The sequence below is a fragment of the Larus michahellis genome, chromosome 3 (genome assembly GCF_964199755.1).
Source record: "Larus michahellis chromosome 3, bLarMic1.1, whole genome shotgun sequence".
In the NCBI taxonomy this organism is placed as follows: Eukaryota; Metazoa; Chordata; class Aves; order Charadriiformes; family Laridae; genus Larus; species Larus michahellis.
Genome location: NC_133898.1, coordinates 102,167,595 through 102,182,220, shown reverse-complemented (window position 1 = coordinate 102,182,220; position 14,626 = coordinate 102,167,595). Strand labels below are relative to the sequence as shown.

At 40.2% G+C, this 14,626-nt stretch overlaps 1 protein-coding gene across 1 annotated transcript in view; it reads right to left on the bottom strand.

Annotated features, from left to right (window-relative positions):
* EYS (eyes shut homolog) overlaps positions 1-14,626 on the bottom strand; it is an 875,293-nt gene that overhangs the window by 247,684 nt on the left and 612,983 nt on the right. Inside the window, exon 35 of the mRNA XM_074581469.1 lies at positions 3,282-3,394. Within this exon, the coding sequence (XP_074437570.1) occupies positions 3,282-3,394 (113 nt within the window). The remainder of the gene's footprint in view (positions 1-3,281; positions 3,395-14,626) is intronic.

Below are 14,626 nucleotides of genomic sequence, written 5' to 3'. Positions count from 1 at the left end.
CTGGGACTCAAAGCTTAATTTATATATGTCATCTGTACTCTACCTGAAAGTGACAGTCATTTTTCCTGAAAATCTATTCCATTTTCTGAAACACAAAAACTTTATATTGCATTAACACATCACAAGTATCTTGCCTGCTTCAGAAGAAGGAAAAAACAAAAAAGATTTCATTTCTTAACAGATCTCGTCCGAGATCTGTTATTTCCAATTGTCTCTTCTGCTACTGTTCGCCATTATATAATCTTTTTCAAAATTGCCTATATAGTCATAGCTCTGAGATAGGAATAGTTTAAATAATCTTAACACAAACTTTGACAAGATTTAGATAAGTATGTAGTCTAGCATAATTCTAGAAAACTACCTATTGGAGACTGACCTTTACTAATTGATACGATTCTATTATAACCTTTCCTGAAAGCACTCAGAGCACTTTTATGGCTGCAAATCTGCTTCTCAGAGAGTCAAGCTTAAATTCATCCTCCTGCCCAGATCATTATTCTGCCATTTCTTATTCCACTTTGGTTACATCCTATAGCAGGAAGCTCTGATGAGCCCTCAGTGCAATACATCCCTCCTACTGTTCTCTCCTCCCCACGGTACCATTTGTTGTCGTGTATCTATGAGCTCCAGGCTTAAACATTGATGCATGTGATTAGCAGAAGATCTGGGCCATGGCCTTACAGATTAACGGAGTTAAAGATTCATGCTTGAAGCCTCAGTGCTTCTGAGCATGCACAGAAATCCTGCATCTTTCATAACGATTAGGGTCATTGCAAGTTTTAAGGTCTTTGATCTTATTCTATTGCCCAGTGCTGCCTTTACCAACTGTCCTCTTGAATTTAAGCAGAATTTAGTACCTGCTTCCAAAATTACAGGAAAGGCAATTTCCATGTTGCCCACATCTCCCATTCAGTTCTACCAAGTTAAAACAATTCTCCCTCCTTTGCAGTCTATGAAATTTGCATTACAAAATATGAACGCTTAAGTTCCAAACAGCGTTCTTGCCCTATATATTTAGGGCATTTTAGACAGCAGATAGATAGTCAGATATGTATGCCAGTGAAATTAATATTATGGCTTCGTTTTTTACATTTCTTAATTCTGAAAAATTTTTAAAGAGTAACCTACATTGCGTTGATCTCTGAGATAAGCAACGTGGAGTATATAATATCCTATGGAAGGTACTGACTTGTCCTGAAGTAGTGATGCCTATAGTCTTGAAAAGGGTAATGAACTGTATATAAAATTTGTTTTTGAAAGCTCTCTATATTCCTTGCACATATTAGCTCATCCTTTTGGTATTTTAAAATTCAAATAGACCCAGTTAAAAAAAATGGCAGAACACATTTGAGTAAATTTCAGACCTATTAAAAATTCATAACCTTAAAATTCACTCGCAAGCCCATACACTTTAAGAAGTTTCCATATGTGTCCCTTTGGCTCATGTACACCACAATAACGAAGTAATCCATGCTGCTGGGGCACCAAGAAGTAAAAACCCCCGCAGAGTAACTGAATGCCACTACAGTATGGCTAAAAATGCAAAAGCAGGGGCATTCAAAAGCATTAAAAATCAAAAACCAGGTGATGATATGTAGAAGGTCAATTAAAGAAAAATTACAACAGCAAGAGCAGAAATACTTAGTGGCATTGGATGATAAATACAGGGATGTTCTTACAGGAAGAAATTGGATTGCTTTGTCTGCCAAATTGTAGAGTACTCTGTTACTGCCAGGCAGCTCCAACTGTAGCAATATTGCATCAACAGAACCATATGAATTCTGCAAACAGGATGTAAGTACACCAGGCTTTCTAGCATCCAGCAGCTACTAGTATTTGTAACATATATAATCCATTACTGGCCTATTTAAGCAACTTCAAGCACTTTCTCCTTTCTTCTCAAAACAAATGTCTCTTCCCAAGAAGCCTGTCTTGCAAAATCAGAATGGCAGCTGGGCTTCCTGGACACTTTCTGGGAAACAAAATTTATATGTAAGGATTGATGATGGTCAGGATGCATGTGGGTTATACCTAAAGTGAAGAGCAAAGGATGCCGCAAGCTGCCATGTGTGGGCAGATGCGAAATTCACGTGTCACAGGGCAGGATTTACACCCATAACTGTTTGTTAAATGCACTTAGAGAACACTTTCCAAACAAAATGCCTTGGGTAACTCAAAGGGTGCAAAGATTTATTTCTTCATCAAGTTTGGACAAGGAGATGACACTGAGCTGCTCTTCTAAATAAAAATGGTGGCAGGTCTGTGCAGTGTAACAAGCTGAACTTTATGTTCAGAGTAAGTTTTACTGGCAAAAGATTAGATGCCTAGGACTTGAGGCAGGTGGTTGATTAGATAATGGGTTTGATGTTTACAGTCCTTTCATAACTTTGAGTGTGATGAGTGTAAGTTCATTAACGGGCTCGTGGTAGGAGTGCAGAGTCCAGATCTCATGGATCTTTCATTAATGATCCACTGAAAGCTAGTTAGCACTAGCTTTCTAACATAGTGTTTAAACAAGCACACAAACATCAATTAAGCTATTTTGTAAATTTTAGGGAAAAAATTAAAGCCATATGTAAAAAGGTTTGCGCAAAATTCTCCAGGGATATAGGACATATATGTTCTATGACTAAAATCATACTCTTTTCTGAAAGTCTTCATGATTTACAAATGCCATTCACCTCTACTTACTTTTGTTTTCCACTTTCCCACATTCAAACCTTTTATATGCCAGAACAGAATCTTAATCTACAGCATTGTCTTTGCATAGCCTTTTACTTCAGTCAATGCGTGACCACAGCAATGTGAATATGCAAAAATGAAACCAAATGGCGGTTTTTTATGTATTCAGAAACAATGCTTTCCAGATTTTCAACATCTCATACATAGTAAATGTAGCAGCAAGTCATCAGGATTTGTTACAAGACTAATGGAAATCCCCAAACCATGAGTCGAAACACAACTGGCACATCACCCCACTTCCCACTCCTGTATTTTGCTGCAGATTATCTTGCTTAGTACAGTGTGTTTCAGCATTCATTGGGCGAAAACTCACTCTAAATAAGCTGTCAAGCTTAATTGAACTACTCTGCAAAAAGCATCTTACATAAAGAAGAGGCTTCAGAAGCATTATAGGAAGCACAATACCCATCTATATAATACTTTTTTTTTTTCTGTAACTATGGTTGAAATTATCTAAAATGGTCACCCTTTTTAAGGAAGAAAGCAAAATCATCACAAATACTTTCTTCTGATTTGAAAAGGCACAGAGGGTAGTTTACCTGCAATTGTCAACATTATTTCTTCCCACAGCATTAGAGAAGTTGAAAGGTCCCACGTTATTGATTTCTGTGACTTGTATACAGCCAGTGAAATTGTAGACAGGTCCAGGTATCTACAAAGGAGAAAATGGACAGTTATTTTTCTTGTTGTCACTGCCATCAGTTTTAAAAATAATTAAGTTTCTGCAAAAGATTTGTAACATAATTTAACCCTACTCCTGAAGAACCCTCCTGGCCTCCATTTTTTCTCTAACGACATTAAAAAAAATAAAATTTGAATGTGAAAAGAAATTACAGAAAGACAAGCAGTACTGACTTTAAAATAAACTCATAGAGTTTTGGACATACAGACAGCACCACAGATATAGTGAGACACCAGCAAAATGTGGAATTCTCTAAAATTAATTAGGTATTTATTTTTTATAGATGAAAACAGGTCATGGGGAATGGAAAACAAGGAAGCTTTGAAAAGTCTACTTTTAAGTCTACTGCTTCCCTGCTCAAAGAAATCTAGTACCATTAATAATGTTTCAAAGATAGCAAAGGACCTACTAAAAATGGGAATCACTGTAGGGGCACTGACAAAACACAGAACAATAAATGCATATCTCACCATCTAAGCAAATAACACTGACACAATATGTTGAGAAGTGTTCTAATATATAAACAAACCACCCAAAATGTTGCAACTGAGTCTTTATGAACTGGACCACTGGACTGGAACAGGTTCCTGGTCACACCAGATCACAGGTACCTGTCCTTGGGGCCACATAGCAGGTAAGACTCCATAGTTTATATAATAAATTTCATGCCAAAATAGGAAAAAAAAAGTACTGCTAGAACTATCCATGAAGATGAAAGTTCACACATCTGAATAGGGCACTGGGGGACTACTCGGGAAGAAAGCATGCTAACGGTGGAAGAGGATATGACCTGAAGCACTAAATGGCAGCTGGTCATAAACCCACAGGAGGAGAAGCAAGCCTTGGCTTGGTCCTTAACACTGCAAAGGACCCGTTCCTAACACTGAGCATGAAGTCAGGTTTAGATACCCGCAGGTTTAGGTAGCTGCAGAAACAACAGAAAAAAAGCCATCGAGGACATCATTTTGTACAGGAACACTACATAAAAACTAAGAGACTTTTTAAAGGGAAATTCAAAGGAATATCCCAAAGGGTGAAGCACATGCAGATGAATACTTAAACTATCAGAGGTTCACATAAAATGTAAATAAACTACTAGGAAAAAAAAAAAATACTTCAGAGACCCTCAGAAACCGGAATATTTAAATAGCAGGGTACGAAATGTTTATAAAGGCTAAAATACATCCTTTAAAATTTGAAGTCATGTCCAAATGAAGAAAAATAGGAAGTTATATAAATGTTGGCAGCAAAAATCCAATAAAGGAGGCCAAGTAAAGAAAAATAAAAAGATCTTGAGGAACAATTTGCTAAAAGCATAATGGCAAGCAGTAAATTCTTTTTAAAACCCAACAGAAGCAGTAAGCCTGCCAGAAAAGCTGTAGGGCCAATAGACCATCAAAGTATAAAAGGAATGTTCAAAGAGATAAGGCTCTAGCAGGAAATGTAAATGAACTCTCCAAATCAAAATTTAATGTAGATGAGCTCTAGGAGGTTCCCAGGCCAGAACCCCTTTTTATTAGGGATACATCAGAGATCTCAAATCGAATTACTACTGTAAAATGTTTTAAAATAAATAAACAAAGTGAACAATTAAAAAAAAAAAAAAAGGAAAAAAAAAAAGACCAATCAAATAGCGTTTACCCAGAAGTCCTAAAGGAAATTACCGTAGCCATCACTTAAAATGGCATCCAAACCATGGGAATGGTAAGTGTGAATTTTTGGGTTTTCTGTTTGTTTGGGTTGGGTTTGGATGGGTTTGGGGCTTTTTGCTTTTTATGATTTGGGAAAGGGGGACAAGGGCACACCTCAAACTATGCATCAGCAAGCCTCAGTTTCATTCCAGACAAACCATTAAGAACTACATTAAAGAATGGAATTAACAGATACATAGATGAACATAATGTACTGGGGAGCAGTCGAGATGGTTTCTGGAAAGGGAAATCACAAGTCCCAGGAGGAACACAGAAAATGTGAAAAAGGATGCCTTGGCACATAGCCTTTGATTTCCAAAGGCTTTTAACAGGTTTCTGTGCTAAAAGATTCTGGAGTAACTCGGTCACCCTGGGATAACAAGGAAGGCCTTCAATAAATGAAGAGAATGGTTGAAACAGAAGCAGAAAAACTGGGATTAAATAGTGAGCTTTCTCAATATGGAGAGCCTCTAGAAATTCCCTCAGCATCTGTATCAGGATCTGTGCTCTTCAGCACATTCACAAGTGGCTCAACGTTTCCTGTGTTACTCAGGATAGAAAAAACAAAATTCTGAGAAGAGGATTTCACAATACGCAAAAATTTTACAGTGTGCAAAACCTGTAAGGTATGTAAGGATGATGGTACGTATGAGAGTTTCTGACCAGAGAGTGAAGGCATAGACTAGGATTCTTTATTCAGGCAAACCCGCCATCAAGGAGAGTCAGAACAGAGTAGCACGCAGACAAATAAAAGAGTTTTCACAGTTCCTCACAATACAGGATAAAAAGGACATGAAATTACATAAATCAGTGCAAAGATTAAAGCAAGCTAAAGGGCATACTTTTTGTGCAACTCAAAATTAAGCTGTGGAACTCTGCTATAGGATGTTGTGGATTGTATAAATCTAAATGGGGTCAAAAATTGGTCAAATTAATGGGAAGAGATTTTTCCAAAATAGTTTTCCTTATCTCTTTTCTTATCATTAAATGTCATAAAAAGAATGATGGCTTTTAGCCTGTATATTTCCCTCTTCCTTACCAGCCAGTAAACCATATGTCATATTCTGATGGCTTCTTGCTCTGTCCAGAGCCTTGAGGTAAAACCACCTGCCCTTTTCTTTAAAGGAAAAAGAGATTTTAAAACACTGATAGATTTTAAAACCAGGTTTTACTAGAAGACAAAATGTTAAATTAGAACATGGCAACCATTTAATAGATTTCAGATTTCTTTTCCTAGACTTGGAAAAGATAGGGGGCGTTACCAGGCTCCTTAGGAATAAGTCTGGGGGTGGCAGAATTTCGGCTCCCGCCAGTAAAAAGGAGAAAGGACCTATAGCCCAGCTGAAGTGCTTATACACTAATGCACGTAGCATGGGCAACAAACAGGAGGAGCTGGAAGCCATTGTGCAGCAGGATAATTATGATGTAGTCGCCATCACAGAAACATGGTGGGATGACTCACATAGCTATAGTGCTGCCATGGATGCCTATAGGCTCTTCAGGAAGGATAGGCAAGCTAGGAGAGGCGGGGGTGTGGCCCTGTATGTCAGGGAGTGTTATGAATGCTTTGAACTTAATGATGGTGATAATGGGGTTGAGTGTTTATGGGTAAGAATCAGGGGCAGGGCTAACAAGGCAGATATCGTAGTAGGAGTCTGTTATAGACCGCCCAACCAGGATGAGGAAGCAGATGAAATATTCTATAAACGGCTGGGAGAAGTCTCAAGATCTCGAGCTCTTGTCCTTGTCGGGGACTTCAATTTGCCGGACATCTGCTGGGAATACAATACAGCAGGGAGGGAACAGTCTAGAAGGTTCCTGGAATGTACTGGGGATAACTTCCTGACACAGCTGGTGAGAGAGCCAGCTAGGGAAGGTGCCCTGCTGGATCTGTTGTTTGTAAACAGGGAAGGTCTTGTGGGGGATGTGAAGGTTGGAGGCTGTCTCGGGAACAGTGACCATGAAATGATAGAGTTTTCGATTCTGCGAGAAGCAAGGAGAGGGGTCAGCAGAACTGCTACCTTGGACTTCCGGAGGGCGGACTTTGGGCTCTTCAGGAGCCTGGTTGACAAAGTCCCCTGGGAGGCACTCCTCCAGGGCAAAGGAGCCCAGGAAGCCTGGATGATTTTCAAGAAGGAAGTCTTAAAGGCGCAGGAGCAGGCTGTCCCCATGCGCCAGAAGACAAGCCGTCGGGGAAAAAGACCGGCCTGGCTAAACAGGGAGCTAGTGTTGCAACTTAGGGAAAAAAAGAGGATCTATGGCCTCTGGAAGGAAGGGCAGGCCACTCAAGAGGACCACAAAGAGGTAGTGAAGCTATGTAGGGAAAAAATCAGGAGGGCCAAAGCCCAGCTAGAACTAAACCTGGCTTCTGTTGTCAAGGACAACAAAAAAAGTTTCTATAAATATATTAGCAATAAGAAGAGGACTAAGGATTATCTCTGTCCTCTAGTAGATGGGGCTGGCAACATAGTGACCAAGGATGAGGAAAAGACTGAGGTACTTAATGCAGTCTTTGCCTCAGTCTTCAGCAGTAGGACCAGTTGTTCCCTGAGTACCCAGACCCCTGAGCTAGAAGACGGGGATGGGGAGCAGAATGAAGCCTCTGTAATCCAAAGGGAAATGGTGAAGGACCTGCTTCAGCACCTGGAGGTGCACAAATCTATGGGGCTGGATGGGATCCACCCAAGAGTACTGAAAGAGCTGGCGGAAGCGCTCACCAGGCCACTTTGCATCATTTATGAGCAGTCCTGGACAACCGGGGAGGTCCCAGTTGACTGGAGGTTAGCAAATGTGACACCCATGGACAAGAAGGGACGGAAGGAGGATCCGGGGAACTACAGGCCAGTCAGTCTGACCTCGGTGCCTGGGAAGGTCATGGAACAGATCCTCCTCAGTGCCATTACACGGCACATGCAGGAGAACAGGGTGATCAGGCCCAGTCAGCATGGGTTTGTGAAGGGCAGGTCATGCCTATCAAACCTAATATCCTTCTATGATAAGGTGACCCACTTAGTGGATGAGGGAAAAGCTGTAGATGTTATCTACCTGGATTTTTGCAAAGCTTTTGACACTGTTTCCCACAGCATTCTCCTGGAGAAACTGGCTGGATGGCCGTGCCCAAAGAGTGGTGGTAAATGGAGTTAAATCCAGTTGTTGTCCAGTCACAAGTGGTGTCCCCCAGGGCTCGGTGCTGGGGCCGGTTCTCTTTAATATCTTTATCAATGATCTGGATGAAGGGATCGAATGCACCCTCAGTAAGTTCGCAGATGACACTAAACTGGGCGGGCGTGTTGATCTGCTTGAGGGTAGGTTGGCTCTGCAGAGGGATCTGGACAGCCTGGACCGATGGGCTGAGACCAATGGTATGAGGTTCAACAAGGCCAAGTGTCGGGTCCTGCACTTGGGACACAACAACCCCATGCAGCGCTACAGGATTGGGGCAGAGTGGCTCGAAAGCAGCTTGACAGAAAAGGACCTGGGGGTGTTGGTTGACAGCCGGCTGAATATGAGCCAGCAGTGTGCCCAGGTGGTCAAGAAGGCCAACAGCATCCTAGCCTGTATCAGGAATAGTGTGGTGAGCCGGACTAGGGAAGTGATCATCCCCATGTACTCGGCACTGGTGAGGCCCCACCTCGAGTACTGCGTTCAGTTTTGGGCCCCTCGCTACAAGAGGGACATTGAGGTGTTGGAGCGTGTCCAGAGAAGGGCTACAAAGCTGGTGAGGGGTCTGGAGGACAAACCTTATGAAGAACGACTGAGGGAGCTGGGGTTGTTTAGCCTGGAGAAGAGGAGGCTGAGGGGAGACCCTATCACCCTCTACAACTACCTGAAAGGAGGTTGTAGAGAGATGGGGGCTGACCTCTTCTCCCTGGTGACAAGTGATAGGACGAGAGGAAACGGGTTCAAGTCACATCAGGGGAGGTTTAGATTGGATATTAGGAAACATTTTTTCACTGAAAGGGTTATTAAACATTGGAATAGGCTGCCCAGGGAGGTGGTGGATTCACCATCCCTGGAGGTGTTTAAAAAAAGGGTAGATGGGGCACTTAGGGACATGGTTTAGAAGTGGCTTTTGTCAGGGTAGGTTAAAGGTTGGACTTGATGATCTTAAAGGTCCCTTCCAACCTCAGCAATTCTATGATTCTATGATTCTAAATCTCCCACTTCCCTCCTCTGTCTCTGCAGGGAGGGCCCCCTCCTCTTGTCGTGCTTTTTAAAAAGCTCAGTGACCTTGGTATCAAAAACATTCAGTGTTCCAGATGCACAGAACTGCTCCCAAGTAAAATTTCCTTTTTCCATCGCTTCTACAAGATGGCTGAGAGTCACCGCCAAGCTTTAAGTAAGCGCCCTGTTCCTCTCAGGACTGTCCCAGTCTCTTTTCCTCCCCCAGGCTTTCTGCCTGAGGCTGCCAAAAGCTGCTCCCAGCTCCCTCGGGGAAGGAGAGATCTCTGCCTCCCAGCAGAGAGAGATGCTGCACAAGCACGACACGGCTGAAGCAAGGCGAATTGCTTCCCTCAGCGCTGTTCAGCCACTCCGAAACATAACAAACTGTGCCACGCCATACACAATAAACAAACCAGCCTCCCAACCCATGGGAAGGGCTCAAAAAGCTTGTTAACAGTTCACTGTGTATTTCTGTAGCAGCAAAGGTTCAGAGGCAGTTAGGACTTTAAAACAGATACATTACTACAATGCGACAACGTGGAAAGGTATGTAACTGTTTAAAGTGGCGTTTGAAGCCAGTAAGGTTCAGGTGCTGGAAGGGGAAGGTGGGCTCTCCGTGTCACAAACACGTTTTAGAGAACTGCACTGAGGCTTCCTGGAACTTAGAAAGAAACAAAACTCGCGTTCAAGGGCTGGATGTGAACACTCCCCTTCTCAAAGTTACACTTCGGCTACTAAAAGGCCAGTATCATTTGATTTACCACAATGGCTGACACAGACTATTGATAAGGATTATGGACAACAGAAGGCTGCCTCTCTTCCATACCATTCCTTTACCAGTCACTTTGGCAAGGAAATAAGCGCGATGGATTGACAAGTGTTACAGTCAGCAGTCTGCTTTTGCTGCCATTATCATGACAAATTATACCAGGTAATCTTTGAAAATATATTGTCCTATGAAGTTTCACATTTTACTCTTCAGGAGAGATGCTTGTTATTCTTTTTTCACCCCTGTCTTTTATAAATAGTAAATAAAACAATTTTCAAATTAGCAGAATGCAGTATCTGTTGCAAATCTAATATGCACATGGACAAAGACAGTTACACAATTCTGAGTTGGAAATTACATGGGACCCATAAAATTCCCTAAAAAATGAAAAACTGAACATTGTTTTAATATTGGCTGCATAAATCAACTTGTTAGAGCTCTGCTGCTGCTGCTCTCCCTTATCCTCTTCTGAAGTTTCACTAAAGCTTAATTATGATTGTTCCAGTCACACCATGTACGTTTTTCAACAAAAGCCCTCATTCTTGGGATTTTAAACACAAATAAACAAACAAATAGAAAACATAGGCAACGAATAAACACAAAGGTCAGGAACAATATAGTTTTAACATGTACGACAGCTACTGTGCCTAGTTAAGTTCATTCAAGACTCTGAATGTCAGGTTGGTGTAGGGAAAATTCGCTATGGCAACCTATGATCCATTTTGCACACTGAACAGCAAATTAATCGCTTGGTTTGGAAATAAACATTTATCTGCGTATTCCCCCCAGCACTATTATCGGTAAATATTTTAACAACATGGTTTCCTTCCCCCCAAAACAAACATACTGATTGGGTTCCTAATAATTTCTCCCACTTTAATATGTGTATATTTTGAATGTAATGCATTTGTCTAAAGTGGTATTAAAATCTTTACTTCTTTGTTTTGTAATCATAACTACATCATAAACACTTTGTCAATTACTTGCCTTGGGAGTGCTATGCTATCTATACAAAAACCTAATGTCTTCTTAGACATCTTTAGGAATAAAAAGGCTATTGATACAAACAAGCAAAAGTAAGCAGCTTTTATTCTGCGATTTTTGAGAATAGATACTTGTTTGTGATTAGCAGCGTATTAAAATGCAGACTTCACATGCAGTTGGGTTTCCTCCCATTTACAAAAATACATTAATATGCTGACAAACTGTAACACTTAAATTGCCTGAAAATGTCAGGGTCATAGCAACACCAGAAATTTAATTTAATACAATTCGCTATTCAGAAACTATGCAGATACGTTTGACATATAGTAACCATGCTCTTTAAATGCCCTTTATACTTGACAAAAATGAGTACAGATACTTACCTGGTAGGAAAAGTTCACACATATATGCCAAACCATTTATTAACATCCCTTACTGACTACCCTAAATTAGAGCTGCTGTTAGGTAGAATTAACCTGGAATTGACTTCCTAGTGAAATGAGCTTGCATGCTATCATTTCACTACAGATTCATAAATAATATAATGAGGTTTTGGCTTATGAGCAGAACATTTATTAAAAAAAAAAATAATTATAATTAACTCAAAAGAAAACAAAGCATAGTACAATCTTTCCTCATTTGTCTCCACTCAAGATAAATTTTATATAGCTTAAAAATTCTCACTGTAGATATCAGAATATACCAGGATTCAATAATCTTTCACATCTTCATGATTCCTGTGAAATATGCCTGATTTTGAAGTCTGATTTGTAGAACTCTGCAAAATATTGTGAAACTTTTAAAATTGCGATGTTTTGAACATAAACAAAATGGCCGAGGCACACATTTTTGAATACTCTAATAACATTTTTATTTACGTTTCCTAACAACATGATGAACAGTCTGGAAATCAGTGCATAACTCCCAGATAAAAATCAACCTTGAGATAAGAGTTTCTCTACTCCAGTTCTGGTTCTTGCTAGTGATTAGAATCGTATGACATGGTCATAAAGAATTCTGAAAATAAGCAAGTTCTACTCTCAACTCTGTATTCTCTTCAGATTCGTCAAGCAGCAACAAATTTGAGTAACAATCTCAGTTTTAACCTTCTCAAGACCTACTGCAACTGAATGTGAGTATCAGACAACATCAGAAAACCAAAAATAATCTCCTTTTCAAAAAAGCCTAAATTCCTTGCGGGGGGGGTGGTGGTGGTGGTGATGTTCCTTCCCACCTGAAGAAGAATTTGTTCTATAAGCAATGTTGTTTTACAAGCCATGTTCCTGGGTCAGATACTGATTTAAATACAGCATAAAATAAAACTATAGACTACCAAATTAGCACCAAAGGAAACAAAACACGCTTAATCCAACAGGACCTTATTCTGCCTTTGTATGGCATTTAGTGAGCACTGATGCTTGCCTGCATTCAAGGCAACATGCCATAGGTAGGATATGTATTTTTTCCAGTCCCTTCAAGCCACTAAATTTTCAAGGATTTCTTGAAAAGCAGCTTTAATCACTCAGACATGACCCTGAACAAAAAAATGTTAACACTTTTGTTCTTGCTGATTTAAACTTTTTAAACACCAATTAAAGAAATTAAACCTTGCACATTTAACTCCAGTAGTTCAAGGAAAATGGATAATGTTACTCTAATTAACTTGTATAGCCACTAACTAGAAAGAAATGAGCCTTCCTTTGAGAAGTGTTGCTGAAGTAGACACTGTGTGTGTCGGGGGGTTGATGCATCTATGTTGTTTGTTACTGCACTTTCTAATATTTACTTTTTAAAATACTTTTCCTACTGTCCTGGTTTGAGGTAAAACAGAACCAACTTTCTGTTTAGTAATTTTAGTTCTTAGCTAGGTCTCTTCTAACTCTCTGAAATTAACAGTATATTGTGTCTGAAATGGTTCATTCGGATTGATAAGACAGTTTGTGCCAAGGAATGGTATGTACGGAGGTTCTTCATTATAATTATTGCTATAACAACCAAGGTCAGCTAATTTCGTTATTTGCCCTGTTGGAGGGTTGGAAGCAGAGGGGCGTAGAAGAGTCCCACCTGCGGAGAGGAGCGGAGAGGACAGGTGACCAAAAATTGACCAACAGGGGTATTCCATCCCATCTGCCCCATGCTCAGTATAAAAGCTGAGGGATCAAAGGGTCAGCTCTCTTCCTTCAGTGGCTGATGTCCAACGAGGACCCTGTCTGTTCATCTGCCTTTGATCCCCATCGGTGGGTTCCTGATTCCAACTCTGGCACCCGGTTCCCACCTGCTGAGTCCAGCCTGGGACCTCCCCAGTGCCTGCCAGTGACGTCATCCTGGGAGCTCAATACGGTTTTGTATATACTGTTATCTATTTCATTATTTTCCTTTTTATCTTATTATTAATATTTCATTAAAGTAGTTTAGTTTCTTCTAAACGCGTAAATCTCTATCTCTCCTCCTCTCTGTGCACGAGAGGCTGGGGGAAGAGCATCTGTCACCGGCCATTGGCCAATTTGGCCAAAACCGCGACACCTACTCAGTTCCACTTTTAATCCACACGCATTTTGATTGTTAGTGTAGTATAAACCAATTTTTATTAGAGTTTAATGAAATTTCAAAATGTGTAGGAAAATTAAAAGTGGTATTGGTTTTGAAAACAAAAGTAATAAAAGAAAACATTTAAAATATGGAAGAAGGAGTTATTATTTCAGCTTCTGTACTAGTACTAGTACAGAAATGGGAAAGAAAAATGGGAAGCTAAACTGGTAAAATTGCCTATATGCCACCATATGTAAAATAAAGTGGATGAAACACAAAGGAACTGAAATCTCTCCTACAACCTGACCAGTACTGGTCATGAAATGAAACACTGTAAAACATATGCATAACAACAAAGCTTCATTTAATTAATATGTTAATATAATAGATGATTTTACACCAAAATTCTGATTCTGAGTCATACATCCAAAAAAATAATTTTAATTCAGTTATACTAATACAACTAAAAAGCGGCTAAGCAGTTAAATCAAGATTATTTTTTTCATGTAGCTGCTTCTACTGAAATTTTTAAACAATTTATTGCTACTACCCTCAATCTGTGTTTATAATATCTGACACAGATATTGAACCATATCACACAACTTTCATGAAACAAGAATGGGAAAACATAATAAAATAGACAGAAGAGGGGAAAATCCCCAAACTGCCTAGGGTGGCACAGGTTTACATTTCTGCTCCTCATTTATCATTTGTTCCGGCAACTCAAATCAGGGGTTGAAAAACTTGCTACCCTGGTAGTTCTACCACTATCGGAAATCGAGAAGTCAGGAGTTCTTCTAGTCTTCTGTGCTGTAGGGCAAGGAACTGAGATTATCCTCTCACATTTGGATCTGTGAGATCGGTATTGGGAAAACAATTGATTACAGTATTGGTAAAACACCTCCTGCAGTGCTGTGCTGTACAGCAGGAACCAGACTGCTCGTCTGCCTGGTCCCAGACTCTGATGGAGCCAGCTCACCATACAACAGACATTCACATTCCTCTTGCATCATTTCCTTGTCTAAATTGACTGGCAGCATAAAACTTGAGCGTTAAGTCTTTCAC